Genomic DNA, 14,048 nt, shown 5'->3' on the forward strand with positions numbered 1-14,048 from the left:
TCTAGGGTCCTGGTAAGAGGGAAGCGGGAGGGTCAGAGAGAGAAGGAGAAGAGATGATGGAGGCAGAGTTTGAGGGACGCAGGGCCGGGAGCCAAGGAAAGCCGGCAACCTCTTGCAGCTGGAAAAGGCCAAGAAACAGATCTTCTCTCGAGTCTCCCAAAGAGTGCTGCCAGCTGAGACCTTGGCTTGAGCCCCGTGACACTTGCATTGGACACCTGACCTCCAGGGCTGTAAGATATCACATCTGTTGTTGAAGCCTCGAAGTTGGTGGCTGTTGATGCAGCAGCCACAGGCCACTAACTGCACAGTCCCTGCTTGTCTGGCCCCAGTGCCGTCTCTCCTCCCCAGGGGGGTGAGGCCACTTCCCTGGAGCTGATGTTCATCACATGTCATCGTGTTCTGGGCATTGTGCAGAGGGCTAGTTAGGCCAGTTCATCTTTCCCAGTCCCTCTATGAAGTCGGCTCCCTTGTCACCTCCACTTCATAGCAAGGAGCCCAGGGATGCTGAGTGATTTGCCCAAAGCCACACAAGTAGCTAGAGACTCTGGGACTGAGTGTGGTCTAACGCTAGTGACCATCTTGGTGCTAGTGACCTCGTGGCCCAGGGTGGGAGGTGGTGCTGCTTTGGTGCCGCTCACAGACAGTCACAAGCAGTGTGGCTCATCAGGCATTAACCCCAGATCGCACCCAGGCCATGTACTTGACACACGCGAGCCCCCGTGCATCGGTGACAAGGCTGGGCAGGAGGTGTTCTTCTCCGCATTTAGTGGCTGAAGGAACTCCGAGGGGGTGAGTCATGCACCTGCCGCATGTGAACTTGGGGCTGGGCTGGGCTGCAGCCTGGGCCTCGCTGGCCCCCAAGCCCACGCCGACTTCGATGCCGCCTGACTAGAGCCGGGAGATTTCCATCTTCATCTGCTTTATTGTCAGCTCATCACGAAGTATCGACTCTGCACAGAAATCCATGAGATCTTTCAGGCCTTATATTTGTGCTTCGTGGAAAGTAATCTGTGCACATCATCTTGGATGACAATCTCTGTCACTCAACAACGGGCAGTGATGGAGGCTCAACCACACGTCTGGGGTGGAGCTGATGGGGCCTCTGTCGTCACCCAAGGACGAGGTGAGACATGAGCAGGCTTTGGACGGGTCAGTAGGGGCCCTTGAAATTCCTGCAAGCCATGTCCTGACCCCTTAGCAAACCTGCCAAACAGAAAAATATCATTTGCTCCATAAAATGCTTTGAATTATTTTAAAATGCTTTAAATGGAATTATTTGAATTATATGTAAATTTTTACTGAACCCTTCTCATGAGTTGATGAAGACAGGACTCTTAACTTAGGGAGGTGCTTCTTAAATCTCCTTTTTCTCATCACCAGCACCAGCTGTTGGGGAACCATTCTTTGTAGGCTCTGGAAAAATCACTCTCCCCAAAATATCTGCATCGCGAAGGCAGCATTGTTATCCGGCTCCAGGGACCGGGCCACACAGACTCTCCTTTTTACTCTCCCTTCCTGTGTTTGTAGATGTTCCTGCATTAGCAACAAGTGCCCAGGCGGATCGTAAGGCTGCCGGGCTATGGATTCTATTCAGTGCTCCATGATTCAGTGCTCCATGATTCAGTGCTCCATGAGGAGAGCAGGGTGGGTGTGGTGGATCCGGAAATTCCACCTCATCCATCGTTACCACGCTTGTGGGTGGTGGGGCCGGAACTGGAATCCAGGTTCATAATTCTTGGCCGCCTGCTTTGTGCACTTGGATCTGATGATATCCTGGGCCATCAGGGAGGCCGGTGTGTCTGTGGAGGGCTGTCCACAGCGTCTCACTTCTCCCTGCAGTATTATCACAAAATTCTCCCCAGCTAGGCCAAAGCATCTTCAGTATCCACGTCCGGGTCACTCGTGGCTTCTTCAAGCACTGTTGTGTTAAGAGATTGGATGAAAGTTGGTCTTATGTTTCAGCCTTCCTTAATTCTAGTGGTGTTGGGAACCTCTTCGATGTGATTTTCTCTCCTGCTGGGTGTAAACTCGGGATGAGGGAGAATGCGAGCCATCCAAACTTGTTCAACCATTACTGAATCTAGGAACATGAACTGCATGGAAGAAGGAATCTTGCAACCTAATTGTAAACTATAGAATAATAAACTCAGGGAGCCTAAATCGGGGTGGCGTGAATGAGGGAAATGTACAAGGTTTTATCATGGGTCAGAATATACCGGATTCACCCTTGGCTGGTATGACACCTGACTAGGTGACATGAAACTTCATAGTAGAGTAAGAGATTCCATCTTATCCTTTCATATACTAAAACGTAGCAATATTTTCTCCTTTTGCCTAGGATTACGGAACAACCGGTACCGTACAAATGATCAAATTGCCCTTAAAAATCTTCAGCCTGATGTTACAGAGAAGAAATCTGACTTCACCGAGGTAACATGTTTCTAACTTCTCGAGTCGTCAGCAACATGCAGCCAAGTATAAAACAGGATCATTGGCCGACTTATGATGTGTTTGCATTTTATTTTGTTTAGTCAAAACTGAATTAAAGCAGCAGAACATCTAGCCATCGATGACGAAGACTTGTTACATTAAAGTAGGCCCGATATATTTAATTATTTTATAATCTTCACCAACAATTTGTGAATTTGCAGTATCATAGGAGAGTATGGTGATTGAATCTCAATTTTCAACCAAAATTAATCTGCCGGAGAGAGACAGAATGATGCCATGCAGCATTTCAAAGCTGGAAAAGAGATAATTGGAAATCTAACAAGCTAGTGTACATTGTTATAACTGCAAAAAGTGTCAGTTGTCTGAAATAGGGAGAAAATTAGAGGTCATATTTATAAAATGAAATGTTTCTGGTTCCAGAGAACAAAGCACTCTGTACAGGGTTGTTAATATTGCCAATGTATCACATACCAGGTTCTGGCTAATTGACTGACTCATTGCATCCTTCCCACAATCCCAGGAGGGAGGTATTATTATTATACCCATTTTGCAGGTGAGAAAATAAATCTCTAGTAGCTCCGGTATTTGAATTGCCCTAAAGCTCCCAGTTCATAAGCTGTCTGGCTCCAGAGCTTCTGTTCTTCTTTTTTAAAAAAATTTATTTTAAATAAAGATTTTATTTATTTATTTGAGAGAGCGTGAGAGAGAGGGAGGGTCAGAGGGAGAAGCAGGCTCCCCGCTGAGCAGGGAGTCCAGTGCGGGACTGGATCCCAGGACCCTGAGATCATGCCCGGAGCCAAAGTCAGACACTTAACCGACTGAGCCACCCAGGCGCCCCAGAGCTTCTGTTCTTACCTTGCTCTAAAGGGCTGGCATAGAGGAAAGCTCATTCCAGTTAACAGATCTTAAAATGTGGACTTCCCTGCCTGAAAGAATCATCCAGGGTATTAGTTTACAAGACCTCTGTTGTCTTTCACAAATGGATAATCTGCCACCACCTTTTGTAATTCTAAGAGATCGTGGGACTAGAAGAATCGATGTCTCATGGCAGATTAAAGTGGCAAGGGTATCTGTAACCCCCCCCCCCCCCAATGCTTGTCTTAGCCTTTGATTTAGCTCTGCTTTTAATGAAGCTCAGGGACCCCAGGCCTGAACTCCCACGCGATGGAGAAAGGATGCTATTCTGGGTGTGAGATCTAGTCATCGGTCCTTACAATACCCCCATCAAGCCCTTTCTATGTGGAAGCACCGAGCTCACTGTCTGAAGAGGTAAAGATGCCCGGCTATGACTCATCTGTTCCCGGGGAGCAGGAGCAGGATTGTCAGGCTGCAGGGAGGGAAATGAGCAGCAGGAACAGTGGACCGTTGAGAACTGTCCCTGGAAGGAGTTACCTAGTTAAGAAGGGCAGGGTAATGATGAAGTCGATTGTTACTCTTTTTTTTTTTTTTAAGATTTTATTTATTTATTTGAGAGAGAGAGCGAGAGAGCAAGAGAGAGCAAGCAGGGGGAAAGCGAGAAGCAGATTCCCCACTGAGCAGGGAGCCCAACTCGGGGCTTGATTCCAGGACCCTGGGATCACGATCCCAGCCGAAGGCAGACACTTGACCGACTGAGCCACCCAGGTGCCCCGAGTGCTACTCTTTTTAAGAAAGATACCAGCTGAAGATCTTTCCCACCTGTTTTTCACACTGAGCTGACAGATTCCAGTATTTTCCTGTTGATGTTAAAATTAATCAGTTTGGTTATTAGTGATATAGATCTTTGGGGCCATGCGGCTGGTTCTCCAGAACACACACACACACACACACACACACACACACACGGTCATTTTCTGTGGCTGAATTAAATAACTCCCAGAAATCACACCTTCTAAACATCTGCTTTGGAATGGTCTGGACCATCTACTTTGATCGTATCAGTCGTGTGACTTTCAAATTTCCCTCCCAACTTTGAGCTTTTAAAGCTTGTCCCTGTGTGTTTGTTATAAGGGTGCTGCAAGATGATGAAACACTCCGCACGGATGCCCTTCCTTTGTAACTGCCATAAATCCCCACCTCTCCTCCGGAGCCTGTGCAAGATTGATCACGTTTCCTTTCAAAATTCGTCGAAGCTGTAGAAATGATATGCAGGGACTTCTTCAACCAAGTGATTATTTAAAAGGAATGAAATATGGAACAGAGTTTCCGTCTTTGAAAAAACAACGTTTAAATTTTCCTGATAACAAAAGTAATGGCAGCTCCATGTAGACACTTAGGAAAATATAGAAATATATAAGTAAGAAAATATTTATATATATTTCATTCTCTTATTTTTCCCATGTAATTTTTTTACATAAAGTTACAGTGTATATCAACTTTTATAGCTCTCTTTTATTACATAACGTTCCATCACAAGCAATTCCTCATGGCATTTAAATTCTTTGTAATCTTTATTTTTAATTTCTACGGAACATGATGCCGTGGTGCCTGCCATGATTTACTCACCCGATCCCCTTTTAAAATGCATTTGGATTCTTTCCAGCTTTCCACTGTTATACATTACACTGCACCAAGTCCTTTGGTTTCTTGTAAGTGCGTGGAAAGAGACAAAAGTTTTAGGACGGAGATGGAGAAAAGCTCCAATTCTTCCATTTGTCTCAAAACGGTCTTCCCCTAGTGCGACATACCAGCGTGAAGGCATACATTTGAAAACACTCTTGCATGCATGATGAAATGACACTAGGGTGACAGATTGCTTAATGGTGATGATGCTGGATGGGCTGAAAAGGAGGAAGCATGCTTGCAGCCAGCATGGAGGGGACCATAGAGAGGATCTGTGCAGACACGGGGCCAAGGAATCCATCTGGCAAACATCGTTGTAGGCTGCAGAGCAACCATGGAAAAGGGAAGAATTGTCAAGTGGAGAAAAATATAGATTTCAAAGCCACAGGTTGGATTAGATGCTTATCCTTTGGAGAAATAAATTGCTACAGAAATGGAAGCATCCTCATCCCAGTGGCTCAGGATCTGATTTCTCTGACCATCCGCCGCTTATCTCTTTCTGCCTTCAATTTATGAAATGGTGCCTTTATAGTAATATGCCTTCAGGCATAAATATAAAGTTAAAAACAGTCAATAAAATGCATAAAACTAGGAAAGCAGTTACCAGCCCCACACAATCATGTTTGAAACATTTAAAAGAAATCAATATCTGAAAGCAGCGTTTATGAGAAAGAAAATGGACACAGGCGAGTGTTGCATGACGATGGTCAGGAAATGGGTGATTTATTGCCAGAGCGAGACACGAAATCCCACTATTCGTTTGACCTTCCTCTGACCTTGAATGTTCTACTTTAAATGCAAGATTATTTTCTTTTCAAATCAAATCTTCCGTCAGTTAATCTTATTCTAGATAAAAGATACCTTTTTTCCCCAAAGCCGTGTTCAGTTAACCCAATATAAAGAACAGAGGGGCACCCTGAAATAGCTTCGTTGGGAAAGATACTTGATGTGAAGATGTGATCACTTTTTTAAAAAGTTTTCAAAGTAGTGGGCCAAGTTAGGAACATCATAATAGCTCCTCTGTCTCCTCTCTTTCTTGGCTTCCCGGCCCCGGAAGAGGAGCTGGACACAAAGTGCTATGTTGTAGTCCGTCATGGACCGTCTCCCCCCCCCCCCCAAATGCACGTGTGGAAGTCCTACCTCCAGCACCTCAGAGTGTGACTGTGTTTGGAGACAGACTCTTTAAAGAGGTAATTTAGGGTAAATGAGGTCATTAGGGTGGGCCTTATCCATTATGACCAATACCCTCACAAGAGGAGGACGGACGTCAGAACACAGTCACACACTCAGGGAAGAAAATGTGGAGACACGGGGAGAAGACTGAGAAGGAACCAATCCTGTTGGCTCCTTGATCTCCAACGTCCAGCCTCCAGAACTGTGACAAAATAAAATTTCTCTTTTTAAGCCACCCGGACTGGGGTGCTGTGTTAGGACAGCCCGGAATTTTAAGAGGTTGGACCTTATCTTTAATGATTTAGTGGATCTTAATGAGAAATAGGATCTGATAAATAGAACTTCCCGTACAAGAGTAGGATTCGTGTTTTGACAAGCAAAGAGTATAGTGTTTCCTTTTTAATTTCTCTCAGTCTGTCAGTTGGGGCTTTTGTCAAAGCTGAGAGTAAACACCTCAGGAAAAAACACAGTAAAATTTAACCAATAATCCCAGTCCTGAGCATTTGATTACCTGCTTGGTGTTCTCTCCCATTTGTTAACCCCATGGGGCTAAGAAGTTTCCTCAGTTTCCTGGAGTAGGAGCTCAATAGATCTGTCTGAGGAGTTAATGAATAAATGGGTTGATCATGACTGTATGTTAGAATGACAGAATTTACATCTAGAAAGGTTTCACTCATTCTACATTCACGTTGACAAAATTTCAATGTATTGGGTATGTAATAGGTATTTCCATTTGTGTAATTCAAATAAACACAAATGCATTCATTACAAATACTCCTTCACTCACCCAGAGGTTTGAGTCCATCAGATATCCTCCGATTTCTGCTAAATCACAGAAAAAGTCAGACCCTGCAGTTACATATCATGTTCATATTTTGAGAGGTACTTTCACGTCCTTCGTTGTTTTTGATCTCCAAAACTGGTAAGGTAGAGAAGGCAAACAGACTTTTCTTTGGGCCTGGGCTTCTATCAGCATCTCCCCGCTCAGGAACAGTGTCACCCTGACATACCACGTGATTCCCCAGCTTCAGAATTAAGTTCAAATTCATGTCATTCATTGTTGCTCTTCCTTTATCATTTGCATTTGATGGACTCAGAGTCAGTTGTACCTGCCAGACCAAGGTAATGAGATGGTGGGTGATTCTCTATCCCATCCTTCTGGGCCTCTAGGACCTTCTACGTTGGTACCTGCAACCCCCAGTGTCGCCCCAGGACGTCCCTCCAGTGTGCGCTCAGGAGGGGCCCCAGGAGGTCTGAGTCCCGGCCTGGAATTCCTTCTTCCCTCTCTGTGCGGAAGAATCACCTGGCAGCTGGTTAAAAACACAGCTTCTTGGCCTTATCCCCAGAGATCCTGATTCACCCTCGGTCTGGAGAGGGGAGGGAGGGGTCTAGCAATCTGCATTTTTAACCCTCCCCACACCAGGTGTTTTCTATGCAGTGGTCACTGGCTCAAACTTTGGGAAACATTGTTATAAAGTATAAAATAAGACCAACACAGCCCACTTTCCAAGATGAATATTTGCTTTTTCAGAGACCTGTGTCAGAGGAATTCCTACCAGGAACGATTATGCACCTGGGAGGATGCACGGGCCCAATGATTATCAGAACTAAATTTAACTAGGGAGGGACCGCGTACCAAGTCAAACTGCCTGGGGTAGGTGCCAGGTGCATTTCACTGTTCTTGTAGGTAAACCACAGCCGTGGAGAGGGCAGCGCAGAAAGGAGAGGGAGGTGCTTCTCAGCATCACCAGCCTGCTGGAATCACACTGGAAACGAGAAACACAGATGCCTGGCCCCACCCCTCGTGATTCTGAAGCCACTGTTCGGGGCTGAGGCTTATATAAGCTCCCAGGTTCTCATGTGTTATGAGACGCACTGAAGAGGAGACCCCCACCTTGAAAGAGGTGTCAAGCAGGGCCTGGCGCTCGTTAGCTATCTGGGACAAGGTAGCCAGTGATATTTAGATTTTTAAAAAGATGATATGACAGCTATATACAGAAGAATGAAACTTGACCACTGTCTCACACCATACACAAAGATAAACTCCAAATGGATGAAAGACTTCGATGTGAGACAGGAATCCATCAAAATCGTAGAGGAGAGCATAGGCAGCAACCTCTACGACATCGGCCACAGCAACCTTTTTCGTGACACGTCTCCAAAGACAAGAAAACAAAAGCAAAAATGAACTTTTGGGACTTCTTCAAGATAAAAAGCTTCTGCACAGCAAAGGAAACAGTCAACAAAACAAAGAGGCAGCCCACGGAATGGGAGAAGATATTTGCAAATGACAGTACAGATAAAAGGCTGGTATCCAAGATCTATAAAGAACTTCTCAAACTCAATACCCAAGAAACAAAAAAAAAAAAAAATGGGCAGAAGTTATGAACAGACTTTTCCAGTGAAGACATACGAATGGCTAACAAACACATGAAAAAATGTTCAAAATCATAAGCCATCAGAGAAAATCAAATCAAAACCGCATTGAAATACCACCTTACACCAGTTAGAATGGCAAAAATTGACAAGGCAGGAATCAACAAATGTTGGAGAGGATGTGGAGAAAGGGGATCCCTCTTACACTATTGGTGGGAATGCAAGCTGGTACAGCCACTTTGGAAAACAGTGTGGAGGTCCCTCAAAAAATTAAAAATAGAGCTACCCTACAACCCAGCAATTGCACTAGTGGTATTTACCTCAAAGATACAGATGTAGTGAAAAGAAGGGGCACATGCACCCCAATGTTCATAGCAGCATTGTCCACAATAGCTAAACTGTGGAAGGAGCCGAGATGCCCTTCAACAGACGAATGGATTAAGAAGATGTGGTCCATATATACAATGGAATATTACTCAGCCATCAGAAAGAACGATTACCCAACTTTTGCATCAACATGGATGGAACTGGAGGAGATAATGCTAAGTGAAATAAGGCAAGCAGAGAAATACAATTATCATACGGTTTCACTCATTTGTGGAACATAAGGAACAGCAGGGAGATGGTAGGAGAAGGAAGGGAAAAATGAAGGGGGCGAACAGAGGGGGAAATGAACCACGAGAGACTATGGACTCTGGGAAACAAACGGGGGGTTTTAGAGGGGAGGGTGTGGGGGGATGGACTAGCCCGGTGAAGGGTATTAAGGAGGGCACGTATCACATGGAGCAGTGGGTGTTATAGGCAAACAATGACTCATGGAACACTACATCCAAAACTAAGGATGTACTGTATGGTGACTAACCTATCATAATAAAAAATAAAAAGATGAAGTTTAAGACGACTCTGTTTCTTCTTCACCTGTCTCTGGTTATCTTTTGAATTTGCAACTTCCCATGTACCTTTAAAATCTAACCATGTGTCGGGTAATAGGGATTGCAATGAAAAACGGGAAAAAAAGGAAAAACTGAGAAGCTGACGACCATGGCTAACAGAATGCAGCGAGCCTTGGATGCTAAGATCTCATGGGCCAGCCCTCTTGCCAGAAGTCCAGGTGGACGAAAGCATTACGTTAGTGGCATAAATGAGTGTTAATCCAGCTCTGAAGAAAATAAAATTTTGTGCTTTCTTATCACATTTAAGGAAAAGAGAACAGTGGTCTCTTCTCAAACACAAGCCATTCCCCTCCTTCAAAAGACCCGTTCGTGCTTTTCTGAGCGTGCTCCCTGGATCACCTACATCGGGGATGTTGGTTAAAATGCAGATGCCCCCCCCCCCCCCAGGCCTACAGAATCAAAATCTCTGGAGCCTGGGGAACCTTTAGTTGTTAACATTCCAGGTGATTCTCAGGCCCCTTACAGCGTTGGAACTGCTGCTTCCTTGCTGAGCACCAATTAAGCCTCCAGGCTCCTCGTGAAGGCTCGCTCCCGGTGGGAGTTGAGTGGTTACGGGATTGTTTTGGGTCCTGTGCTGTTCCACGCAAGGGTTCATTTTAAGCACGTAAAATGTTGAGCATCAGAATGGGGGGTCCTGTGAGCATTCACTATTCAGTTGCCGGCGTTGCTTTCTGCAGTGTTTTACACATACACCTATTAAAAACAAAACCAGGACAGAAGAGATTCTTCCTCCTGGTGTTGACCTGGTTAGATGCTTTATTAAAAATCTCAGCACATTGTTTTTGGACACACTAGCAGTTTACCGTTAGGACGCAGATCTGCTGATAGGAAGCACGAACACCTTGATCCCTCTCCTGGACAGAAAGTGTGCCTATACCCCTGAGCGCGGAAATGCAGACGGACCACATCTGTCTTGTCCAACACCCCTCCCCTCCTTTCTGATACGTGATTCTCAGGGTTGCCATGTTAGTCTAGGTAACTGTCCAGCTTGGGTTTTTGGTTGCCTATGTTCCACTGTCTGGGATTTGACCCCCACCATGGCAAGCATGGGGAGCCGCTGAATCCCAGAGTGAATCAGAGAAGGTAGAGGGTTGTGTTAGGGGTTTGGGGACTCAGGCAGAGAGAAGGCCCCCCCAACCCCCGCCCTGGAGGGGTACTAACTCATCTCCCACATAAACCTGGGCCCCAAGTCCCAGCCCCGCTCCAGAATTTCGTCTTCCCTCCCCATTGAGGCTGTGAACCTGCCTTCAGGTGCTCCTGGGCCCGGTGGAGGTGATTATTGAGATCTGATGATCCCCATGGACACAAACATCATTCAATAAACTAAGAATAGACGCCCAGCAGAGAAAACCAATTCCCGGGTCAGAGGTCAGAAGAATGTTCCAGAATATATAAGCGTTTCACAGACGGATCCGGGTTTCCTGCCCTTGCGAGCACACAGGGGTGGTGTCAGGTGTGGGGCAGAAGGCCTTGACCGAAAACAGGTTTCTGGGCTGTCCTCTTGGTCCTTGAAAGCGAGGTTACCGCCTGCGTTACAATAGGCCCTTTGAATAATTGCCATCTTTTCCCATTTGCAGGAGACTCTGGCATCGCAAAACACAAAAATGATTTCATCCCTAGTCATTTCACAGCTGATTGATGAGAATAAATCAAAGGCAAACCGGGCCGCGCTGCCCGCGCCCTGCGCGCCGGCTCTGCACGCGCATCCGGCCAGGCCGTCGCGGGTGAACCGCAGCGGGGTCTCCATCAGTCGGGCGTTCGCCCTCCTTCCCGGGGGCAGGCTGGGCACTCAGACGCCGGCGGCGGAGGAGCCAGGACCTGACACGGAGCTGCGACCCAACGAGGAGAAGCCGTGCAGCGGCCCCCAAAGGGGCTTTGCGTCCATCACCATCACGGCCAGGCGCGTGGGCCCCCCAGCCAGCACCCTGGCGTGGGAGGCCGTGGGGGACCCGCGGTGCACCCAGTGCCGGGCCCAGGGCGCTCTGCTCCGGGACCCCTTTGCCCCGGTTGGGGCTGCCGATCCCCGTCGGCACCAGGGACCGTTCCCCTGCGCGGAGTTCTCCAGAAACTGCTCTGTGGTGAGGCTGAAGGCGCCCGACACGGACCCCCGCCTGTGTGAGGGTCGAGAGTACTGGATCACCGATGTGGACAACCGAGAGAACAGTTTTCCTCCAGGCGCCCCGCGGTCGGGAAAGGGGCCGCTGGTGTTCAGCTCCTGCGTCCATGTCAGGGTGTCTCAGCAGTGCCCGAATTCCATTTACTATCTAGACCGGTCCCTCTCCGTCCCCATTGAGCAACCTCAGCTTGCTGGCCCTAAAATGCACAGGTCGGTCCTGTCGCTGAGCCTAAACTGCAGTTCGCACGGGTTGACACCAGATGGAGCAGACGGCACAGCTAAGGGAGGGCCAATAAGCCGCGCTTTGAAGCAGGAGCTCCCGGAGGGAAACCCGAACCTCCTAGGCCCCCGCTGGAACCCAGGTTTGCAAGGAAGCTTCTCGAAGGAAAACCCGTCCTTGGAGCAGGTGCATTTGGGGCCTGGCACCTGTCCTTGGAGGGGCTCCCGTCTGTTGGAAAATGAAGCATTCTCGGGTGTGGGAGTTCACCAGGTCACTGTAAGAAAAGGGCAAGAGGACGACACGACTGGGCACACGGCTGGCGGTACCAACCAACTGTCCATTCACATCCCTGGCTGGAGTTACACAGCAGGTGAGTGACACTCCCGGCCTCGGCAGGTGGGGCCGGCAGGTAATCTGTGCAGGTAGTCCCCCCCCAGGGTGGGTAGGGAGTTGCTTCTACAGGACTTATTTCAAGAAGTGGTTCTCAGAAGCATCGCTTTACGTTCTCTGCACTAAGTTGGCAATTGGTAGCTCAGTGTTGATGTCTGCCGTAGATTTTCACGGATACTGTTATGGATTCTAAGGACCTTCCCTCTGTTTACAGCAATAGCTCCAGACCCTGTAATGTCACGAGCAGGAAACTGTAGCCCCCAGATGAAGTTCTTTTAGGCCCATATCGCTCCAAAGCAGGAGGAGAGAACAAAGTGCTGTCCCCGCCCAGAGGTTTTGTCTCTCTGGTCTGAACATTTGGGTTATCTGGAAGGGCTTACAGTCCTGCTCTTCTTTACCTTTCAATCCAACAGTTGGTCTTTATGGATTGCTCTTAGGAATATCGTCTAGAATGAGGTGTATGTGTGTGGGGGGGAGATTAGTAATTATGGGACATTTTCAAGAAGAGGCAAATTGGGGACTCTCCTTGCTAACGAGCAAAAGCAGCAGTTTTCTGGGGCAACTTAGCTAGAATTTGTTGCTATTTCTGCCATTGCCAGGGCAAGGCAGAATTCCCAATGTCAGCAGCCCTGGGCACACTTTACCTTTCTTAGGAGACCAGGGAGAGGAAAACAGGCCTTAGCCCAACACCAGATTTCTTTCTCTGATAAACTTCCAATTTTCAGTTTTACTTTCTAGGAGAGACTCTGATTTATGAATTAGTGACTTTCCATTTGGGGAAAATATTTAAAGATAATAGCAGTAAAATTAGAAATGCAGCATACGTACGTTAATTTTATAGTGTAATTTTTGTCCATTAAGGCTTTATTAATTAATAAAAATGACTGTAAAACATTTTAAGCTGTAATGTGTGTAGAAATGGTAAATGATGTAATTAATTTTAACAAGTGTGTGTATATTGAATGCACAGAGATTCTTAAGGCAATTTGACATGGCTTTCAGGTTGATTAGACCATCGAAATGCCTCTGAGTCTTACAAGACTTACTGCAAAAAGGAAGACGTAAGCCCTTATCAGTGTTGCAAAGATGGGCCTCAATTTAGTATTTTTAAGAAATCGCTCAAGTCAACCACTTCCTCTTCCTCGGTGATCAAGATTCCAGAAACGTGCAACCTACATTGTTATATGTCTGCCACCCCCACCCCCACTGAAGCTCATCCTTGTCTTTATGTCGTGTCTCGTGGTGCGAAACAATCGTCTGGATTTATGGTACTTTCAGCAAAGGGTCTTTAAAAATTACTAGAGCCAGGTCGCAGACATTGATTTCAGGGGAGAGAACCATGAGCAGAGAAAACCCCCCACCCCACCTTATTTTGGCTTTGGTGCAGAGAAGACATTTGATTTTGATTTTGACTGCTCGTGTAACTGATGTTCTTAGGCAAAGAGTGTCGGATTAATTCTACTTCCCATGGGCCAACTTCCCTCAGAATAACTCTAGATCCCAAGGACTCCATCTAGAGGATTTGAGTGGCTCTGAATTGTGTGGCTTCATTCTACCATTTGAGGAAAGATAGTCACAGAGGTCAGGTCACCTTTTCTGCGAGTTGCTCCTCTATTACTTTCTTGCACAGTGAATATGGACAAGCCACCCTCACTCTCTGAGCCTATTTTCTCATCTGAGTAGCTAGAGAAGGGGTGCGTTTGGTGTTCTCAAAGGCCCTCTCTAGCTTAAAAAAAGCTCTGCTCTGTTTGCCTGAGGTGAATCTGTGAGGGAGAGTGTCCATGTGACTCTGGGTCCCTCAGTCACTCACCATTTGGGCACACGCCTC

General features: G+C 46.8%; 1 protein-coding gene across 3 annotated transcripts in view; it reads left to right on the forward strand.

Annotated features, from left to right (window-relative positions):
* Positions 1-14,048, forward strand: part of CUNH10orf90 (chromosome unknown C10orf90 homolog) — a 205,784-nt gene that overhangs the window by 132,764 nt on the left and 58,972 nt on the right. For all 3 annotated transcript variants that reach the window (XM_026494386.4, XM_026494388.4, XM_026494387.4), the window contains 2 exons: positions 2,339-2,430; positions 11,072-12,200. In XM_026494386.4, the coding sequence (XP_026350171.2) occupies positions 2,339-2,430; positions 11,072-12,200 (1,221 nt within the window). The remainder of the gene's footprint in view (positions 1-2,338; positions 2,431-11,071; positions 12,201-14,048) is intronic.

Source organism: Ursus arctos, unplaced genomic scaffold (genome assembly GCF_023065955.2).
Source record: "Ursus arctos isolate Adak ecotype North America unplaced genomic scaffold, UrsArc2.0 scaffold_7, whole genome shotgun sequence".
NCBI lineage: Eukaryota > Metazoa > Chordata > Mammalia > Carnivora > Ursidae > Ursus > Ursus arctos.